Source organism: Coturnix japonica, chromosome 14 (genome assembly GCF_054131305.1).
Source record: "Coturnix japonica strain WE chromosome 14, WE-NBRP24, whole genome shotgun sequence".
Taxonomy (NCBI): Eukaryota; Metazoa; Chordata; class Aves; order Galliformes; family Phasianidae; genus Coturnix; species Coturnix japonica.
In genome coordinates this window covers 16778760-16800814 of record NC_140676.1, presented here as the reverse complement: position 1 = coordinate 16800814, position 22055 = coordinate 16778760, and the positions used below count along the sequence as shown (strand labels likewise).

At 52.3% G+C, this 22055-nt stretch overlaps 1 protein-coding gene across 7 annotated transcripts in view; it reads left to right on the top strand.

The window, feature by feature from the left end:
* The window catches only part of SEMA7A (semaphorin 7A (JohnMiltonHagen blood group)), a 28111-nt gene extending 7547 nt beyond the window's left edge, over positions 1-20564 (top strand). For 4 of the 7 annotated variants that reach the window (XM_085515902.1, XM_085515901.1, XM_085515903.1 and 1 more), the window contains 13 exons: positions 10710-10843; positions 11401-11451; positions 11647-11742; positions 12001-12085; positions 12612-12722; positions 13685-13824; positions 14164-14342; positions 14547-14655; positions 15323-15521; positions 16530-16645; positions 17230-17381; positions 17927-17994; positions 18720-20564. In XM_085515902.1, coding sequence (XP_085372028.1) covers positions 10710-10843; positions 11401-11451; positions 11647-11742; positions 12001-12085; positions 12612-12722; positions 13685-13824; positions 14164-14342; positions 14547-14655; positions 15323-15521; positions 16530-16645; positions 17230-17381; positions 17927-17994; positions 18720-19078 — 1799 coding nt within the window. In that variant the 3' untranslated portion in view covers positions 19079-20564. Of the gene's footprint in view, positions 1-10709; positions 10844-11400; positions 11452-11646; positions 11743-12000; positions 12086-12611; positions 12723-13684; positions 13825-14163; positions 14343-14420; positions 14464-14546; positions 14656-15322; positions 15522-16529; positions 16646-17229; positions 17382-17926; positions 17995-18719 lie in introns of those variants that run through there. The other 3 variants (XR_014934442.1, XR_014934443.1, XM_085515904.1) reach the window with 1 other exon arrangement.
* Positions 20565-22055: the final 1491 nt, after the last annotated feature.

Below are 22055 nucleotides of genomic sequence, written 5' to 3'. Positions count from 1 at the left end.
AGCTGCACATGGATTCTCTGCTTCAATATTTATCCGGCGTAACTGTTCTCTAAGGGGGAAATCCATGCTGCTGCAATGGCACGGGGCTGAGCAGATAGAAACTGAACAAAGGGCTGCTCTCAAGGAGGAGGCTGGCATGGAGAGGCGCAGCCTGACATACGTGGGTTGGGAAAGAGTGGAGTAAAAGCTTTCCTGCTTCTATCATGTGCCTTCCCAAGCTGTTCGAGGCATCCCCTCCAGGGCTGCTTTAACAAAAGCCCCCGGTGGTTATGGTGTTTGTGTAACCCCGGGGGCACCGCCGAGCTGCGGATCCTGAGCTGCTCTGCAGTACAGCGGCTCCTCTGTGCCCACAACTTCAGAGGGATATGAATTTCCCTGCTTTATTCCACGCCATCTGTTGTTCTTTGGGCCCGTCTTTGGGCTGCTTGGAGATGAGGGACGGCAGCAGAGTGATGGCTGTGTGACCACTGTAAAGTGCTGGCAGGGTGAATGGCTTGGGGTTGATGTTATAAGATTAATGATGCGTTGCTAACTATATCCCCTGGCAAAAGAAACAGCTCAGATATTGGTGCAACAGTGGGAAGGAAGGTGTGGGTTGGGGTCGTGCTTTTCATGGTAGAAACTTCCCCTTTCCTATTTAAAGGAAGGGAGAAAGTTGCGCTGCTGGTGCGTGGTGTGATGGCAGTGCATGTCCTGGAATAGATCTGCACTGAGCAGGAGGAGCAGGCTTGGAGTTGTTGCATTTCCACCCGTTCCTATGAGCTCGGTGCACACATGTTGGTACAGTCATTTGGCCTTTCGGTGCATCTGTGTCAGATGGTGGCTTTTCTTAACATTAAACAGCGAGGATCTGTCACTGAGAAGCACCAAAGCCAATTAGTGCTAGGATGCTTCGCTGAGTGTGGGATCAGCTTGTGCTTATCTCTTCCCTGATTTGATTTGAGGAAAAAGCCATAATTTCAGTGGGGGAGTCATGCAGGGAGGCTCATCACGAGGCTGTCCTGTGTCTTACTGCACTGACTGCATTGCTCAGCATGACCCCTGCCCTTTGGGAAGTAGGTCTGCTTGGGCTGAGGCTGAGATGTGGGTGAGGGGGGTGAATGAGGAGGGGGTGTAGGAGCCAGCACTGAGCCCTTTTCAACTTCCTCAGTGCTCCAGTGGCTGGATGTGGCTCTGGGCAGCCTGGTCTGGTGGTTGGTGACCCTGCACATAGCAGGGGGTTGGAACTGGATGAGCATGGTGGGCCTTTTCAACCCAAGCCATTTCCAAGCATAGCAAAAGGCAAACGCAGCTCCTGCAGTGTGAGTACCCTGCAGGTCAGCACACTGAGCAGTGCCTGGCGGTGGTGGGGGTGATGTGCTTGCAAGGGTTTTGTTTCCAGCTCTGGATGGAGAGGAGTGGAGCGATGGTCAGGCTGATGGTGCAGCATACAGACATGGGCTGTGTAGGAGCTGCCGGCTCTTCACCTCATTAAATTTCTTCCACGCCGCAGCCCATCGCTAGCACCAGGTGTGACAGCTTCAAAGATACCTACAGATCTTACAGCACTGCAGGGAGAATGGAGTAATTCCCTCCAGGAGAGAAGGGTAAGTGTGCAGCATCCCTCATCAGGCTGCAGCCCTGAAGGAGAAGAGGGATGTAGTGGCAGCAGCTTCTCCCACTGCCACCCTTTTGTCTCTCAGCCCCTGCATTGCTGCCCTCATTGACACCTCCACCAAATATAGGGAGAGCCCTGGCCTTGCTACAGGCAGCAAAAACTGCTTTGCTGTTTCCCCCTGTGGCCCTTGGATGTCTGATTGCTTTAGTGAGAGATAGGTGAGGTGACATTGTGCGCTATCAGCAGAAAAAAAAAAGGCTGCTGGCTTCAGTGGCACAATCCAGAGTTCTGATGTGGAGACAAAGACTCAGCCTCAGTGCTGAGAGCTGCCTGCCTTTAAGTGATTTTGCAGTCCTAGGGGCTTGGATTTGCAGCACTGGGCTGTGGCTGGAACAAAGTGTTCTGCGGGTCTGCTTTTTCCCTCTGTCTGAGCACAATGTGTATAAACCCGGCCCCGAGGCCTCAAACAGGGCAGCTGCTCTGCCTTTATTGTGTGTTCAGGATTCCATAGTGCAGTGTAGGACGGGGTGAGGATGGGCACGTTGTCCCCAAACTGCAGCATGTAGCACCGGAGACAGCAGGAGGAATCCCAGGAGCTCCCCTTGCACAGCTGGCTGCCTCTTGTGTAGTGCTGGCTAAGCAGTTATTTGGAAGCATGTCTGACTCTGCACGCTTTCTTCCCCTTAGAGAAAGGGCAGAGCAAAGGGCTGAGCTCAGCTCTTGACCTTTGGTCATATCCAGATCCTTTTTAGCGATGAGGACCTTGCACCTTCACCTTCTTGCATCAATTGAGCCGGGTTCTCTCTTGGTTGTCCTGAGAAGGGCTATGGTAAAGGATGGGGTCTATGGTAAAGGATGAATTCCCACTTTATTGTAGCTTGTAAGGGGAAGCTTGCACTGGTGTGGGGACAAGCTTATCAACCTTGTACGTTGTGTTCTCCTTTCTCTCTCCTTCGATTTGTTCTTCCTGTTCTCCTACCCAAACACTGGCCAGCTGGGCTCTGCTTTGTAAAGGTGCCTTCCGTTCCCACACTGAGCTTTGCTTGTCAGCACGGATCCCACATTGACTGGCGTGATCCCTCTGCAGAGAGGCAGACTGCTGTAACCCGGGGCTGGGCAGAGCTGTCGGGGTGACAGACCCTGTGTGGAGCAGGAGGGTGGCATCCCATGTTGGCTGTCTCATGACCGGAAAGTCACTGAGCATTGGGAGACAGCGAAGAGCCCAAGGGCAGGCTTGGATAGCTCTTATCACCATGGCTTTTATGGTGCAGGGATAATTTTAAACTGCTGTCACTCATAAGACTCTCTTGTGCTGGTTTAAACATGTGTGTTTGGACCCGAGATGAACTTGCAGCCCTTTGCTGGCTCACCTTGGCTTAGGACAGAGCCTGATGGTTTAATTCTTCCCCTATGGTTAACGGATGGGGCTAACGGGGGATGAGAGCTGGAGGGACCCCCTCTGAGTCAGCACACATCTCATAGGAGATGAGCGTGGTTTGCAGGGGAAGATTACACACTTGACCCTCAGCTGCCCTGAATGTGTAAACTGGCTCTGGGGTAAGAGTGGGAGAGCAGAGATGGTGATGCTTGAAAGCTTCCCACGCTGCCTTTGGGAACCTGAGGGGTTTTGCTGAGCTCAGTTGCCCTGAGAATGATGTGGTGGTGGGGGGAGCACAACGAGAGGTGCTGGTGCCTCTCCACTAAGTGACCGTGGCACTGATTGCATGGATGCCACAGTCCCAAAGGTGTGAATGAAGCATCTCGTAGGGCAGTTCTACACTCAGCTCTCGGAGCATCAGCATTCACATAGGAAAGCTGCTTGCTTTCCCAGCAGTGCTGTTTCCTTTTGCAGGCAGTTCACTTTAGTAGGGTGGGTGCTGCTGGTATCAGTAAAACGTTGCTTGAAAATATTTCTTGCTTTGCACAGATTGAAAATGAAGAAACAAAGCAAACAAACCGAGCGAGTGAATCACAGCCACCTCCTGTTACGAGAGCGTGACACACAAATAGCAGGCATGGGTGAACTAATAGAAGTTGTGGCTGCTTCAGTGCAGTGCTGGGAGCTGGGAAAGGGCAGAGGCAGAGCAATGACAGCTCTATGTCAGTTGCTCTGTGTCAGTTCTTAGGCAGATTCAGGGCTAGAATTAAGGCAGATTGGGCTGGGAGGACTTTCTGTTGGTGATGTTGTCCTGCCCGGTGCTTTGAGACAGGATGAATTAAATCTAAACCTGCATACGTGATGCTTTTTAAAGCAGCTTGTAACCAGAAAAAGGTCTGGGAAGGAGGAAATAGCTCATTGTGTGGCCAGCTCTCTCCAGTGGAGCTGCATTCTATGGTACGCAGCTATTCCTGGTCGCCCTGGAAATAGGACTTTGTTCTCCTGTTCAGTGCCTCAAATTTTGCCTATTGCTCCCAGCTCCACCCAGTGTAGTAGGCTGTGTCTGTGTCCGGTGTGTGATGGGACAGAAGTGCTGGTATATTGCTGTGCATCCCTGGCCATTGCTGAGTTTTAGAGCAGCTTAATTCTGCAGCAGGAGGCTTCATAGAGCTCTTAACGTAATTCATATCATGCTCTGGATCTCTAGTGCTATTGATAGCAGGCTGGATGTGGCTCTGGGTAGGCTGGTACAGTGGTTGGGCATATAGCAGGGGGGTTGAAACCAGATGAGCACTGTGTTGCTTTTCAACCCAAGCCATTCTATGGTATCTGGTCCCAAATCTGAGCTATCATCTTGCAGCTTCCTGAAGCTCTGCCTCCACTTAGTCTGCTTTGTGCAGAGAGCTGAGGCTTCATCCTCACTCTAGAGCCATCCATGTGCCATCTCCTCACCTCGGGCAGGAGCTTGGGGTGGCAGAACAAAGCCCTGCAGCCCAAAGGGGAGGATGCTCCATTGCTACGGACTGCAGTGCTGTTACCAGCAGCAGGGAGATGGCTGCCAATTAATGGAAGAGGTAAAGTGGCTGTTTGCTGGTGCGTGCACACAGAGGTGCTCGTGATGTTCTTAATCCCAGAAGGCTTTTTGTGATAACCAACCTCTGGAAGCTGATTTCCCTACTGGGAGGGGCAGCCGGAGGCTCTCTTGCTAAAAGCATCCTTTTGTTCTGGTTATTCCGGTTGACCGTATAATGAAATTCCATAATCACAGGGCAAAGTTCCCCAGTTTCCAGCAGGAACATGACACAGTTTGGGACTGTTATTACAGAGAACAGCTTTAGGGAGGTAACAAAACCTGCCTCTAAATATAGCACCAGCAATCCATGGGGTGCAGCCAATTCGAGGCTGTCGGGAGCAAAGCGTCCCTGCTTGATGTCTGTCCTTGCCTCTTGTAGCCGCCTCCTGGGGCACTGGGGATATCAGATTGGTTCGGAGGTATAGGCTGCAGAATTTGGGGAGGGGGGACCTGCAGAAAGGGGCTGGGGCATAGTGATCATTCATTGGCACGCCTCCTTCCCGCTGCCTCAGCATAAAGCTCCGCAGTGCCTGTCATACACTCATTTTGTGCTTAATTAAGAGAAAACCTGCCTCGCCTGGCTCAAGGCTTCCGAGGGCTGCCGTGTTGCTGCCAGGATCCTGGCTGAGGGCAGGAGCTTTGAATGCAAGGCTCGTTCCTTCTGGCTTCAGGTTAGGGGGGGGTCTCTCTCCTTTTGTTGCTTGCGGTGTGGGCGGTTGGCCCGCTGCCTGCTCCAGTTTGGCAGCCCCAAGGGGGATGGAGAGGGGATGCTGTGTGCTGTACAGAAAGGCTTTGGAGCAGGTGTGTCCCTGCCAGGCAGCTGCGTTACCAAATGAAAAGTGTTTTCTCTTTCTGCCCTTGCTCACCTCTGTGCTGAGATAGGGGGAATGCGATGTCTTTAGTGCATCAGCCCATCACACTGAGCTGGTTCAACACGGTGCTCCAGCCTTTCCCCTGGTTAGCACAACCCTTCGGGGCAGTTACATGGGCTGAGAGCTTCTGCAGGAACAAAGCACTTTGTTTCCTCTGTGTTCTCTCTCCTCTGAGCGATGCATTTCACTCCTGATGGCATCAGTACCCTGAGGGCGGGCACCGGAGCATCCCATGATTGCAGGGTCCTGGGGAGCCTGCCAAAGAAAAGGCAAGCAGCTGGGAATGCTCACAGAATCACATAGTGATGTAATGAATTAGGTTGGATAGCACCTTCAAGATCATTTGGTTCCAGCACACCCTCCCTTGGGCTGGCTGCCCAGAGCCCATCCATGGCCTTGGGCACCTCCAGGGATGGGGCACCCACAGCTCTGGGCAGCAGTGCCAGCACCTCACTGCCTTCTGAAGAAAGAATTTCTTCCTCCCATCTGCCCTCTTAGTTTAAAGCCATTCTCCCCCTTGCCCTGTTGCTGTCTGCTCCTGTAAGGAGTCAGTCTCATGCTGCAAAGGAGGTGTTAAGGTATAAGAATAGGGCTTGCTGCTGCTTTGGGGGCTGTAGGAAGTGGTTGGGGAAGGCTGTGAGCAGAGCTGAGTGTAAACCAGTAACTCACACTTAAAATAAGAAAGAAGAATGAAACACAGGACGGCTGGATATGAGTAACCGTGGGCTTCCCAGCTGCATGTCTCCCTTTGCACCTTCTCACCTCTCATGGGTGCAGCAGCTTCATGCAATCACACCCTGAGCCCCTTTGCACGCATTTGCACGTCCCCTTGTTACTTTCCAACACGTGGTAAGGTGCCCCTGCTGCTGGGCTCTGCAAAGTGTGATGGCCACAGATGGAACACTAAGAAGCAGAGCACGGATGGTGTGAGCCCTCACTTTGCCTTGTGCTGCGTTCTGGAACCAAACCACAATGTTTCCAGCAGGATGAAAGGCATGGAAAGATACTGTCAGGGCTTTTATACCCCCAAGGGTGATGAGAAAGCACTTTACCTTCCCTGGGAAAACCATTCTTCTTATGCTCTCCTTTTCAGGCACTGTTATGCCTGTTTTTGAGCTGGCTACAGTGTGTTGTGGCTATAGCCTTGCTGGCCCATACCTGGCCAATGCCTTTCTCCATCCCAGAAGGGCATGAGGAATGTAAGAGATGACCAGTGCCCTCAATGGGTTTTTGGTCTGACCTGTTTTTCTGGCCCCTGCCCTTTCCACACTGCTCTCAGGCTCCAGCTGTCAATACTTTAAATGGCTGTGTCGGTGTGTTGGGTGGGAGGAGGGGCAGGAAGAATGAGAGTGGGGCTGCAAGTGCATTGCGTGGTCCCTGGAAGAGAGAGAGTATAGAAGGATTTAAAGAGCAGGAAACACATGTGGCTGTGTCTGGTCCTGCTTCAGCAGAAGACATTTTTAGCCCATCAGCTGCCTGGTTTCCGCTGCTGCTTCCCTGTAGATGTGGAGTATTTTGGGGGATGTGATAGGGAGTGCCAGCATCCTGAAGATGTATCTGGAGAAGGGAAGGCAGCAGCACAACCTCATTGAGCCTCGTAGTTCCCCAATGACACCATGGCAGGTCAGAATGAAACCTCATGTGTCCATTCTTGGGTCATCTGGTGAAAAAAACCCCTATAAACTCAGGGTTTTTGGTAGAAAAATCCCAGAAAGCTGCCAGGCTGAGCCTAAAGGGGGGGGCTTCCTATCCAGCCCCACTGTTTGTGACAGCAGAAGCTGATGTCTTTGTGTCACACCATATGCAAAGTCATAGGGGAAGGAAAACCTTATCGCTTAGTGGCTTCCAGGCATATTAACTCCTTCCAAACATCTCAACTTGAGAGCCTCTAAAGACACAGCTTGGCTTCTTGCAGCAGCATCAGAGGGGCAGAGTGGGGATCCAGGCTGAGTTTGGTCAGTTCCTTCTCTTTGGAGGTTGGACTGAATCACATTCCATGCCTATTAAGGAAAGCCATTGATGCACCTGTGCTGCTTGTCATGCATCCTGTGTGCAGCAATGGGATGGATGTCAATGAGTGGAACTGGCTGCAATACTTCCTAAAGCAAGGTGTGAGCAGTGCCTGAGCTGTGTCCAGGATTGTTCAGCTCTGACTCACAGTCGTGCTGTGGAACAGGTATAGGAGCTGGTGCTCCCCATGCTGCCAGCTGTGAGTCATGCACGGCTTTTCCTTCTGTGTCAGAGCCAAATCCAGTCCAATAGAGACAGGTGATGTGCGGTGAGGTCACAGTGTGTTCAATCAGCTCCAGAAGGAACAGATAATACCTGGCAGGGCAGGGGGAGTGAGGTGTCACTGGAAGAGGAAGGAACTGGAGTAGGTTAAGTGCGTGATTCCGTCTGGGGTGAGCTGGTTGTCAGACCTTCAGACATGGTGCTTTTCCTGCTGGCTGCGTCATTGCCGTTCCCAAAGGGCAGAAGATCCCTCTTGCTTTCTCTTTCCATTCTATTCAAGCTTTGTTTCGGTTCTTGATTTGAAAACACCGTCAGCAAAGCAGATTTGAACAATCCTTTCCATTTAAGGACAACTCTGGAAGTACCTGGCCAGCTCTTTGGTTTGATTTTGAGGTGGTCCTGTGCAGAACCAGAGGTTGGGCTCCTTATGGGTCCTTTCCAACTCAGGATGTCCTGTGATTCTACTAACACAATCCTCTGAGCACCAGTGAGTCCTAGACCTGCAAAGCCTTGCATGCTACCCATGCTCAGAGCCATGCAAAGCAGTAACCCAGCATTTGTGCTCTGGGTCCTGGTGAATCTGATGGCCTTTCTGCATCACACAGCAGTGTGGTGGGGTGCAGCATAGCTGAGTCAGCCCCCGAGCTGGGAATAAAGCGGCCGTGATGCAATTGCTTGTAATGAGCCCACGCACCCACACTGCTTCCCTAGCTGGAGTGCTGTGAGCATCTGCTTGGAGATGAAGGCTGCAGGCTTGCTTCTTTCCATGCCCACAACCATGGCTTGAGCTCTTGGCTCCTGCATCCATAGGTCCTTTGGCTGTTCCTCAAAGCACAGCATGCCCACGCTGTGCAGATGGAGCTCAGCCGTGCTGAACCCTGGTCAGCTTGAAGCAGAATATATGTAGGACGGGTCTCAGCTGGAGCATCACCCTGGTCCTTTCCCTCCTCCTCCTCCATTACCTCAGCCTTCATGCATCCCTGTGAGATGCACTGGGCTCGCTCTTGCTCCCTCATTTTTTATTACTATTATTCTTCAATCTGCCTTGGCATTCCTCCTCTTGCAGGCGAAGCACAAAGCTGCTCTTTCTCCTATTCATTTCTCCGGCCTCGGGTTAGCATTTCAATTGACAATCCTGCCATTGATTTGTGTGCTGACGGTTGGCTTTACATTAAATGCCAGGCAGAGAGATTTAACAGATTTAGAAGAGCTCTGGAAACTTGCCGGGTGGTTTTTTAAGCTCTGGGTTCACTTTGCATTGTCCCCTTCTATGGGGACATGCTGTGAGCACCACACTTTGCCCTTAGCCTTTGGATGCCCTCGGTCTCATCATCCTCACCCAAACCATGTGTGGGATAACAGGGCTGCTCCCCCTTATCCATCACCATGAATCTGCTGGTTGCAAAGAAGATCAAACCCCAACACCTGCTTGTGGAAACTCCTTCCCAAAACTCCCTTTTCCAGCCTAAATCAGTGCTCAGACATCTGGGCTGTGGCTCAGAGAGCTGTTTATTCCCAGCTCAGTGATTCAGTGCAGTCCCTGGGGGAGCAGTAGGATAAATAATGTGTTGGCGCCGACCAAATGATTGTTTTGGGCTCATTTGTTTCCGGCTGTTTGAGGAGAAGCATGTCTTTGCTAGGAAGGAGGTTGGCATAATGCACAGGGCTGACCAGAGCTTCTGAAAGAGAAACTGTTGTGGGGAGAATAAAAGAGAAAGCCCTGAAAGCAAAACGAAAGGTATCGTGATTGCAGAGGCCGTATGTGTGCAGAAGGGCAAAGCAGGGGAGAAGGTTGTGGAGCAGCAAGTGTTCTCATGGCTTAGCAGCAGTAGAGAAGTGCAAAGTAGGCTGGAGTGCAACCAGAGCAGCCTGCTGGGGATGGATGGAGCTGGGTATGAAAGCCTTCCTGCTTGTGCTTCCTGCTCTGCCACCACCCCATGCGTCATAGAGGTGGGCTGGAGGGCAGTGTAGGCTTCCTTGCCCCATTCCTCACCCCATAGAGGTGTGTGAGCAGCGTTATGGGATCAGAGTGAAAAGCCTCAACTATTTGCCTCTGCAGAATCTTGGCAGGAGCCCCCACACTGTGTTCTCCGGGCAGAGAAAGCACTGGGCTGCATGAGGAATGTCCTCTGCCTGTCCTGCCAAGTGGCCCTATAAATAGAGAGGGACACGTGCCACTGATTAATTGCCTGTCTGTGCAGGCGGCCAGCTCCTAAGGCAGACACAACCTTTGTCTGCATGCTGGGAGAGGCAGCTCTTGGTAGGAGAGGCCCTCCTACTTGGGAGAGAGGAAAGAGAGCTGCAGAGGGAGCATCCCATCGCACTGTGCAGAGGTCAGTCTTCATCTGATGTCCTTTTGCATGACTGCTGCAGAGCACAGTGTGGGATGAGGGATGGATTCCAGCAGCATGGGCTCTGCTAAAGCTGCTCTAAGCTGCCAGCTGTGGCTGCAGCATCCTGGGGGTGGTGCAGGGCTGCTGGAAGGGTGTGCACACAGCTCTGCTTGCTGCCCCACGCTGCTGCAGCCTCCCACACCTGAGCTGACAGTGCAGAGGGAAGAAAAGGGGTGACCTGGAAAGGCATGAAGGTGAAAGAGGAAGGAAAGAAGGGAAGGGCAAGCAGTCCTTCCTCTCAGCTGGGTCCAGGAAGCTTCCCATTTGCTGCAACTGGTTGTGACAGCAGGGCCCAAGTCTTGCAGCTCACTTCTGGGCCGCCCTGGGGACTTACAGCCCTGAGCATTGCAGCTTTACATGCTTCCTTCCCTCTCTGATATCTGGGCTTTGGCATGGGGGCTGCCTTTCCCAGGCTGCCGGCTTCTGGTGGTGGCTCTGAACACCATCCATCCCACCTCCTGTCCTTGGGGCCAGGATAAGAGCACAGCTCTGAGCTTGGGAGCTGCATTCCCCGCCTGCCTGGCACCATCCCATACAACCCTGTGTCCTTGCTTTTCTCATCTCTCGTGCCAAGGACGCAGAAGGGAGTCGATCAGCCTGAACTGGCTGCAGCTGCTCTGCAGTGGGCTGCGCTTTCCTTAATGAATGTCTTTGCTGTTCCTAGGTGAGAGGGAGTATGTATTTCCCAGGAATGAGAAGTACCCGGTGTTCTATCATGAAACAAACAGCTCAAGCATCTACGTCGGGGGAGAGGGAATGCTTTACTACTATAACTTTGCAACCACTGAGACCTACCAGGTAAGGATGCTCTGTTCACCAGTTGGAACCCACAACCACATTATGAAGCATTGGAAGTTGCTCAGAAACAGCAAGCTCTGAATCAGCTGGGCACCAAGTTAAAACAACAGGAAAGCCCTGGGGCTGTTAGCTTTCACATGACCCAGCCTTGTCCTTCTCAAACAAGCCAGTCTCTATGGTTTATTCCCAGAAACATCCCTTGTTCTCAAGGAAGAGCAGGGTTCATGCGTCCCAGTGCTTGGACATCCACTGCTGAACTCTCCTTGCAACAACAGACCCTCTCCTGAAATCCTTTGGGGAGCAATTCAGGCTGTGTTCACTGCTTTGGTCCTGCATCCCCACTTGTCCACATCAGCACCAAAGGGCTGAGAGACCCAGTCCTGCCACATCAGTGTCTCCCAAGGGCTTTCAGATGGGGAAGAAAGCTGAGCTGCTGTGTTTATGACCTTCTAACTGATATGATTGCTTTGCTAAGAGAGCAACTGAATACGTGGCATACGAGACTGGGCCTTTCTTAGCTTTGTGATTAAAGCCTGTCTCTTTCTCTTTTACACCAGGTTGACTTCCCTGTGGAAAATGGAGCACAGTGTTTGAAGCCTGGGAGCCCGGTAGGTCCTACTTTTGGAGGAACAGCATATGTGGGTTGGAGGATTTGGGCTGAAGGACTGTTCTTCTTGTTTTAACACCTATGGAAAAGCTGGGAAGCCATATAGCAGAGTGCTGATAGTGCTGTAGACTCAGAGCTGCAGGGCTGTGTGGTCTGCCATTCACAGCTGCTCACGATCTTCTTCTTTCTCTTGCAGGAGGACAATAAGAACTTCATCACCTTAATAGCAAAGCATGGAAGTGAGATGTTAGTGTGTGGGACAGGCGCTTGCAATCCCACCTGCTGGCACTTGGTAAGCTGGAGTTCCTCTGCCCTACTTTTCTTGGTGCCTTTCCACTAGACAGCCAGGCACTGTGGGGGATGCAGCATAGTTTAGGAGCCAAAAGAGAGCTCAGGGGTCCTTGTTGGCCCCGTAACAGCTTAAATCACAGACTGAGGGGTGTGAGCTTCTGTGTTTGCTTGCCTGGGGGTGATGTGGGCACCTTCATCCCCTTCCCTCCTTACCCTGAGCTGATTGAGTTTCTCAAGGGCCATTTCTCCCCTTTCCCAGGCAGAAAAGGAGAAGGGCTCTCCTCAGGATGGCAGAGGTCTTGCTCCTTTCACTCCTGATACCAATTCCCTCGTCATCGTTGACTGTAAGTCTGGCTGCTCACATGTTTTGGGTTGCAGTGCCATGCAGGAAGCCTGGGTTCTCCTAGGGCTGTGCTTTTCTGCTTTGGTTGGTGATCTTGGTTTAGCTTCATGTTGATGCTTGTCCTTCTAGGGCAGAGTATGGCAGGAGTTTGTTTGTTTCTGTCCTAGAGAGAGGGTTGTATCTCTGTGCAGAGGAGGGTAGATTGCAATGGGAATGGGGTCATTCTGTAGTATCTGCACTGCTGTGAACCTGGTAGAGGGGGAAATGAGGTTCCCTTCCAGAGGCAGAACAGAGATTATCCTTGCTGCTCTGTAAGGAAAAGGCTTGAGAGTGCTCCCTGGGAGTCCTGCCATGCCCACACAGTCCTAAGAAGGGAAGTCTGGGTTTATTGACCTGTATCCACCATCTGTGAGTCCCCTTCACCTGACCATGTATCCAGATACTTCTTGGTTCTTGCTTTTATGCTCGCAAATCCTTTTGCCCCCTCTTGAAACAGCTCATTGCAAAGGAGCCTTCCTCTCCCACAGATCCTGACATCTACTCTACCATCAAGAAAAGCCAGCAGAATGGCAAGATTCCCCGCTTCCGACGAGTGAAAGGGGATGGAGAGCTCTACACAAGTGACACGGTGATGCAGAGTGAGTACACGAGCATGGGACCTGCTGCTTTGCCCCAGCTTCATCTGGGATCTGTCCCCCATGGTGTGGCAGGGAGGGACCCAGCAGCTCTCTGCAGCTCGCTTGCTGCCAGCTGGGGGGGAATTTCACCCTCCTTGCTTCAGCACCGAGACAACTGGCATGAGTTTCCTCTTGCTTAGGGTGAGGAAGGAGGGGAAGGGGAAATGGAGAGAAATGGACAGCAAGTCCCATGTCAGATGCTTGTTGTGTAAAGGTGCCCATCAGCTGCCGAGTGGTGGTGGAAACAGGAAGAACAAGTTCCATTCTGGGCAGTGACTCTTTCTAAATCCCCAGCCGGGTCATAACCTTGCAGCAAGAAGCTGTTGGGCTGCTAGTGGACGAAAGAACCCTTCTCAGTTTCTGTAACCTTACTGCCTTCCCCTAAGCCTCTCTGGGAAACTGAAGATCATTGAACCCCTGGCCAAAGACAAAAGTCCAAATGACATCAAGGCCAAACAGGAGATGTGTATGCAGGACAGGAGGAAAAAACCTCACAGACCTGGAGCACTGATGACACAGAACTCACTGCCATGGGGCCACCAGATACCCAGAGGGATCGTACTGCTGCTGGGGATGCCCTTTGTGGCAGCAGTGTATTAATAGGAAAAAACATGACTGGGTTTTCCACACTGAACACAAATAATGAGGCATCTTGCTCCACTGAGGGAGCATTTCTGTACAAAGCCAAGGCTTCACTAGGCTCCGGGGATTTGCTTTGCAAGGAAACAAGTGCATGGGGGAGGGAGAGGAAAGGGAACCCGTGGGAATGTGGTGTGTGAAGAACAGTCTTTAGTGTGCTGTGACTGGTCAGGTATGGAGAAAGGGCTTGGACCTGTCCTTTGCTCAGACCCACCAGTGAGCTTGTGTTTCTGAAGGGTTCATGTCCAAACCAAAGTTTTCTGACTGCTTGTTTCCCTTTCCAGACCCTCAGTTTGTCAAAGCCACCACATTAAGGCATGAAGAGCCTTACCAGGACAAGATTTACTACTTCTTCCGTGAAGACAATCCAGATAAGAGTCCTGAGGCACCCAGAAACATCTCCCGAGTGGCCCAGCTGTGTAAGGTATTGTAGGAACAGTGTATGGTTGGGAGGCAACAGTGTCACAGGGGTGAGAAATGGCCATACCAGCTCATCTGGTTTTGTCAGCACACAAGTTGGCCCCTCTGGCTCCCTCTAGCCATGTCCTTTGCCCTTCCCATCCTTGGGCTCCCATCTTGCTTGTAGAGGGGGACAACACTGTCCTCTCTTGCTGGGATGTTAGAGATAAACAAGCATTGCAGAGACCAGCAGCAAATATATCTCCGGAGCATCCCCCACAGTTATCCTCCTAAGATGCCATACAGAGGGGACTTTGTGTTGTTCTCTACCAAGCCCTGACTCTCTGCTTTCTTTCTACTCCAGGAAGACAAAGGTGGAACCAGTTCACTCTCTGCATCCAAATGGACCACCTTCCTGAAGGCCAGCTTGATTTGTGTTGACCCAGCCACCAAGGGCAACTTCAACTGGCTGCAAGATGTCTTCTTTGTCCCTGCAAGTAACTGGAGGGACTCCAAAGTCTACGGACTCTTCACAAACACCTGGTAAGGGTCTTTGCAAAATGGGGAGTGCCTGTCCCATGGGCCTTGTCCTTTCCTTCAGCCCTTTGTTCTCTCTGGCAGGAACATGGGTGGAAAACAGCCAGAATGGACATGGGCAGCAAAGGTGCGACACGCAGCTGTGCCCCAGCCATGCCCCAGGCAAAGGCCACTGTATCCCTGACCCTTTCTTTGTCTTCTTTCCCACAGGGGAAGCTCTGCTGTTTGTGTCTATTCTTTTGGGGACATTGACAACGTGTTTCGAACATCCAAACTCAAAGGCTACAACGGTCCCAACCCAGAGATCAAACCTGGGCAGGTGAGTCAATGATGGAAAGACACCCACATTAAGCAGAGACCTCCTAAGGTCCCTGCTGTGCTGCTGTCAGAGGGAGCTGGGGCAGGTGAGGGTCCCAACCAGCCAGCTGAGAACTGAGAGCTGAGTGCTGTTCTCAGGCAGCGTGTGGGCAGTGTGGGAAGGATCTGAGCTTTGTTACTGGAAACATGAGGAGGCTGGTCAACGTCCAACGCCTTTATGGAAATAAAGGGGAGTGAGGATCTTATGTACTTGGCAAACAGGTCCGAGCTCTCGTTTGAAGTTGGAGGACAAAGCTTTCTATTGTGTTTGCTAACACAAAATGTTTGTCTGCACCAGTCTGTGGCCTCAACCCTACAATTCATGGTGCTCAACTGACCTGGCAGCAAAGAGTTGCATGGGGAGAGGCTGTCCTAGGCTGCTGGGGAAGGCAGGGTCTGAGACTTTTGCAGTAGGAGAAAGGCTATTGGGCTGCCAAGTATGTAGATAAAGTGTTTGCTGTGTGTTTTCAACCTGCTCTATGATCCTGTGTACCTGCAGAGCGGCCTTTGCTGTGGCAGGAAGCTCTGGGCATCCTCCTCTGGGCTTCAGCTGTGCCATGTCATTTCTTTCCTGCCCTCAGGGATCTGCCTTCCTCTGACACAGTGCCTTTTATTCCCTCTCGGTGCAGTGTGTTCCCTTTGGACAGCACACCCCAAGTGAGACCTTCAAGATAGCTGACAGCCACCCAGAGGTTGAGGACCGGGTAGAGCCCCTCGCTCCCACCAGGAGCCCCTTATTCCACAACAAGCACCGCTACCAGAAGATTGGGGTGCACGAAGTCTCTGCAAGCGATGGACGCCAATACACCGTGCTTTATCTGGCAACAGGTACCAGCAACCCTAACCTTGTGCTGTCTTTCCCGCCTTGCTACCCAGGCTCACACCCTAGAGCCGTGCTCATCATCTTCTTTTACTTTGCATCTGCATTGTGCTGGAGTTTGTTTACAGGCATGAAAAAAATGCAGACTAGTCTTGGTGGCCTGGGTTGGTGCCCATGGTGGCCTGGGTTGGTGCCCATGCATGCTCTTATTGTTCTGCTCCTGCTAAAAGCCTTAGCTAAACACAGCTAATGCCTTCCAGATTCTGCAAGAGAGCTTGCTCCATGCTGCAGGGCTTGGCAAGGCAGCTTCCCACCTGTGCTGTGGTAGGTGTGGATACACCTGAGGTGAAATGAGGGGTGTTCCCCGCCTGACCCCTCTTGGGGGGTCCTATCTCACCTCCCCTGCTTGTGCTGGGGAAGGGAGAGGCTGCTTTGGGAGGGGGAAACAGAGACAATTAAATGAGAGTAAGTGATGAGATTACTGATGCACATTCCACCAGGATGAGAATTGCCACACATCTGCCAAATTGCTCCTTTTCTTCAATTACCAATTCCTGAAGTCATTTAATGGAGGAGGGAGTCGCTTTGCTTAACAAAGCCAGAAAGGTGGAAGTCCACATTTCAACCTCAGGCATTGGCGATAAGGCACAGCGGAACAGAGTCCAGTTTGAGAGCTGTTGGTTTTCCTTGCAGCTGAACAAAAGGGGCTCAGTCAGGCCTCCAGGGGAAATCAATTCCTCATGGCTCTTGGCTGAGAGGGTGACAAAGCTCTGCTCTGGGAGGCACTATTGTATAAAGGGTGAATTCCTAAGTAAATAATACTGAAAAAGGTTCCAGCCTCCCCTGGGTGGCTGGTTTCAGGGACACAGTCATATCTGGCTCTGCAGAGTGATGAGTACTGTGTGCTGCAACAAGGGCTGAGCTCACAGAGCTGGTTCTCTGCCTGGTTTCCTCACTCCTGGCTCTAGTCCCTTTGCTTTGCTTTCATTGGGGCTCTCCCCTGTTTTGTTTTTCAGACAGAGGATCCATCCACAAGGTAGTGGAGCTGCCAGGGGGTGTGCATAACATCATGGAGCTCCAGGTCTTCTCAAGAAAGGAACCGATCCAGTCCATGATCCTTGACCACGAGAGGGTAGGTCCATAGAAGAGAAACCAGTGGCTGGGGCTGTGGTTTGTAAAAGCAAGCAGGACTGGACAAGCAGTTTAATACCAGCTCCTAGATGTGGAAATAACCTCTGTGTGTGTTTGTGGGGAGGGTCCTTGCAGCTGGGCTGATGCCCCCAGTGCTGTGCAAAGCAGTGGGCAAAGAGATCTCTCCTGGGAGCAAGGGAAGAGCAAGGGAAGAGTAAGGCTGTTTGCTGTCTGGGTCAAATCCCAGCATAGAGTTATGCTTCCCCTGCCGATTCCCTCTGCCTTTTTCTGGCCTTGCTGGCAGATGAGCTGTCAGACGATGCTGGTGCTCCATCCCGGAGCTGAAAACATTGCTGGCATCGATGGAGCAAATTTATTTATACCTAGGGCTGGTGGGGGAAGATAAGAGAGCAAGCAACGTATGACTGCATTGCCTGGAGAGCTCCCAGCCCTGCTGGTAGAATCCAACCCAGCACTGCAGTGACTAAAGCTGTGGGAGCATTTGTATAGAGAAGCGTGAGACGTTTGCAGGGCGGTGCTGGGACAGGTGCTGGGAGGATCAACCCCTCTGCTTCCCTCCCACAGGCGATGCTGTACGTGGGTTCGACCATGAAAGTGGTGGAGATCCCCATGGATATGTGTGGGGTGTACCGCAACAACTGCCAGAGCTGCCTGCTGGCCAGGGACCCCTATTGCGGGTGGGCTGATGGGCGCTGTCAGTCCATCTATCACAACCGGTACGTGGCATGGGCAGCTCACTGCTTCTCCATCACGTTTGGCTGGATGCATTAGCTTGGGAAATGCCCATATCTTCAGCATTCCCTTTCCTGACCCACTTGGTTTTGAGACCATCTTCCTGTCAGAGGCAGATCCCATTGTGTGCAGGCAGTGCTCAGTGCTGTTCTGCTGTCCTGTCTCTCCTCTGCTGTAGTGGAGGGAGAATCAATGAGTTTCATACTGATCTGAGCACCCAGATCTCTTTTCCCCTTAGAAGTGTGCATAGCTTCATCACCAATGCTGGTCCATTATGCTTGCCCTCAATGAAAATTAAGGTCTATCGATGGTGATGCTGTTTAAAGTGGTTGATTATAGTGAGCTGCTGTGTCTTGCATTTGTCACCAACCAACCCCTTAAGTGTCTGGGGGGTGTTTTTCCCCACCCTGCTGCCAGAGGGCATTTAAACTTACTCTTATCCACTACAATCTCTATGGGTAATTCCTTAGCTCCAGCGTGTTGCTTCCATGCTGGTACTGCCTTGCTAATGTTTGTTGCCATCTGCCAGGGAGGTACGTCAGAACCTGAACCTGGAGCGGTGGCAAGGAAAGTGCCAGGAGGGTGAACTTAAGGAAGGTATGTGAAGGGTTGAGCCGTGTGAAGCAGGGTGACTGATACTCAAGTGTTTGCACAGGCTGGGAGAGCTGGCGCTACTCATTTCTGGTGAACTCATTATGACTGTGCTGTGTGGCTGAGACGCCACACACGTATCAGCTCGGAGTCAGCTGCTATGCAGTTATTTGCTAAGTAAATATAAGGCATGAACTGAATGTTTGTCAGGCCTTTTGGTTTGTAATACCGCCATCGATTCTCATGGCACACTGCTGCTTCTCGTAGCCACAGATGTGCCTTAGATAGGAATGATCTCAGTCACCCTGCCCAGCCTGTGCTGTGCAAAGCCAACAGGCATTAGGAAACATCTTACCTCCTCCCCTCAGACATGCAATCTGGCTGCTGTGCAAACATACTCAGCTCACAAATAGGCCTTCGTGTCCAAGGAGCTGTCGGCACATCTGGAAACCTCTCCAGTGCTGTAAACAGTCTTGCTTGGCCTCATTTCCCCTCTGCGGTAAACCTAGTGTTATGGTAGTATGAGGTCTTCTGAGCTGGCTGAGGGGGCTCAAACTGTTGCTGGCAGCTGGGGAGAAGAGTCCCATAGACTTCACCGGGTGTGGTTTGTGCCCTGCCATTATCATGCAACGTATCCCCATCAACCCACCTGCTCCTCCCTATGGGTCTTCAGGGCAGCGTGTGGTACCTGTGGATTCCTGTCTCATCCCACCCTTCTCAATCTCTTCCAGCACACAGCTTCCAGAACATCACCGTCGTCCCCGTCGTCCCTTTCTCTCGCTACTACCTCAACTGTCCCGTCGAGTCCCACTACGCCACCTACAACTGGTATCACAACAACACCCTCATCAAGACCTGCAACAACACCCACCCGCAGCCGGACTGCTTCTATTTCATCCAGAATGTGAGCCACACTCACTATGGCCACTACATCTGCGTCTCGGAGGAGGATGGCTTCAGGCAGGCTCTGGTAAAGGAGCACCTGGTGAACCAGCTCAGGTTTATGTCTCAGAAGGGCCAGGCCACCATGACGTTTGCATCCTGGCTGCAGCTGCTGCTCATGGTGGTGTTGGTGGAGCTCTTTCACTGAGCATGACACGGCCGCCTTCCCAGCTGCTGCCACTTCTTCCTGCACTTAACGTCAGGCCAGACCCTCGCTCTCAGTCACTCCTTGGGCACTAACCTTTGACTGTCCCCAACGGGGTCCTGGCTCTGTGGGCAGCAACTCTTCCATCTTCAGCCTCGGTGAAAGAGTCGGTGTGAGAAAGAGGCAGCTACAGGGCCAGATGGAGCAGGGCTTGGGGCCAGGGCTGTCCTGTCACAAAAGGGACGTTAACTGGACCCACAGGACTTCAGCCTGTCCCCAGGCACATGCTGGTAGCTCCATACTGGTGGTCCTGAGCACGCACCGGGTGCAGACTTTGTTCAGGGGACTATGCAGATGTGCATGCACTGATCCTCAGGGCACGACGGCTCCTCTCTTTGGGAACGTGCATGTGATGAAGAAGAGGAGCCAGCCCTTGGCCTTTTGAACTGGTTGGCCTGCGCTTCACTCCAGGGTGTTAGTGGCTAACAGCCGGCTGAGGTGGCGAGCAGTTGGGATCTCCCAGTGTCACCCATTCGGTCCCGTTCTGCTCTGGAAGGGTTTTGTTGGTTGTTCACAGAGGGCTGTGATGTGGGAGGGTGACCGGGAGGTAGCACTGACAACCTGCAGGGAAAGGCAGGCACAAAGTTAGCGTTTTGCATGGATAAGACATGGAGGATGACTTAGCTATAGATTGGGGGGTGTGGGGGAGGACAGACCAAAGGGCCCTAACCATTTCCTAGAGACTGGAAGGAGAGGTGGAAGCCCCAGGAGGAGGCCCTGGGGAGATGTTAAACGCACAAACCCGTGCAGGCAGCTAAGGGGCATCGCTGTGCGGGCAGCCCTGCTCCCAGTGCCCCTTTCCACATGGGGAGGGACTGGGCTTCCTCAGGGAAAGAGGAGCCAGGCTGTGGATCTCAGGGCTTGGCGGCCACTTCCACCCCTGGGTGCTGCATGATGAGAAAGGGGAGAGCCAGCACCCCCGTGCTCTGGGCTCTGAGGCCTCCGAGCAAGATTAAACTGTGAAATATGGGATATTGTCCCTGTGCCTACACACAAAGGGTGATCCCACACCTTGTCCGAGCCCTCCCCTGCCCTATGGACTGCTGGAATCCCCCCAGCCCTGTGGGCAGAGTGCTGGGCAGGCTGTGCCGCTGGCTGAGCCCCAGGGTCTTTGGGTAAAGCAGGGGGGGTGTGTAGGCAGAGCAGAGCTTCCTACTGCACTACGTTCCCACACAACCCCCAGAGCCTAGCATAGAGCTTCTTACATCTCTTCTCAAAGCACTTTAACTTTGTCAACTAACAAATAACCTATTTATTATCAACGAGCAATTGCCGTACTCGTCTAATTTTTTCTAGCGTGATAAGAAAGCGGGCTCAGAGAGTAGAGAAAGGAGGGGAAATAAAACAGCTACCAAAAAACAAAAAGCCCCTTTCCAAGCTGTGACCAAAGTGAGAACGTGATCGTTGAAATAAAGAGTGGATGACAGCACGTGGGCGCCATGTTTCTTATTGGGCACCATGCTTCTTATTGGGCACTGGAGCTGCCGGGGTCCCCCCAATGTCCCCACAGTGTCCCCATCCCCAGCTCTGTTTAACCCTTCGTGTTTCCCATTGATCCTTTGTAGTGGATCTGGCTTTTCCCATCCCCATCACTCAAAACATCACCATCTCAGACCTTTGCCTCCCAGCTCTGACTGCTTTGTACGCTCAAGACGTACAAATGCATGGGGAAACCAGAGCAGGATGTGGGTTGTGGGCTCTGGGCTCCCCACGTGGGCTGTGCTGGTAAAAATAAAGCTGCCAGGTGCCCGTGGGTGCTGCTGTGGCTGGAATCTGCCTGCCTTGACGTCAGGAGTGGCTTTTCCCAACCGGAATGTCACAGGACCCTCTAGCTGGAGCTTCATAAGGTTTGGGGTTATGGCTTCGTTGTAGAGCTTTGTTTTTTAGGGCTTTTTCACGTGGTTCTCAACCCCTGGGGCTCCTTCCTGTGGGTAGGGGTAGGAAGTCATTGGGGATTATCATTGCTTGGGTGACAGCTTGCTATGGAAAGCTCCCCTGCCCTATTTCTTCATTTTCTCTCTCTCTGGGGCTTGGCAGCAGACATCCCGGCAGCACCATATGCGAAGGCAGCACCCTGATGCAGGGAAGGAGAAGCGAACCCGAGCTAAAAGGAGAAGTGTGAAGGCAGAAAGGAGGCGGGGATGGCCGAGAGAAACGGGAATGCGGAGCTGCAAGCGCCGCCCTTTGAGTTTCAAGAGCCCTTCTCAACGCTCACAAAGCAAAGGGGGGAAAAAGCCCAACACTAAATTTCCTATAAGTGAGAAAAAAAGCATTGAGCTTTTTCCTTCCTAGCTGTGTTTCCCACCCCCCAAACCGCTCTGCGTTCCATGAGCAGAAAGCACGTGGGGAGAGCAGCCCTTGGGGCCTCATAGGGAAAATGTGGTGATGGAGAGTGTGAAACGGAGCGCTCAGCACCTCACCCTGCCTATGGCACATTGTTCCCCTGGGTTATTTCGGGGTGGTTTATTTGAATGTGGGTGGGTTTGCAGGAAGGCTGAGAGCTGCGTCTCATTGCTGGTTTCCTGCTGTGTTATATCAAAGGGTGGCTGCAAAGAGCAGCGCTGCCGGTCCGGGACAAAAGCTTTGTGGGGTTTTCTCTTATGCAGCTTCTGTAGGGCTACAGGATGGAGCTGGCGCCTGCTGCAGGGATTGTCTGTGCTGTGACCTTGGGTGCAGCCTCGGGGCTGCTCTGCGTGCAGACAATAGACCCAGGAAATCCTGCAAAGGTGAGGTTCTGTGAGAAACCCTGCAAAACCTGGCTCTGGTTGCATGCTCTGTGTGTGTGCATGGCTGGTGACATGCACAGACTATGAGGGATGGTCTGCATGTCTTTGGGTACCAGGGATTCCTCCTGACACCCACAGCATCCCTTTGGGTACCAGGGTTGACACCCACACAGCATCCCTTTGGGTTCAAGGTT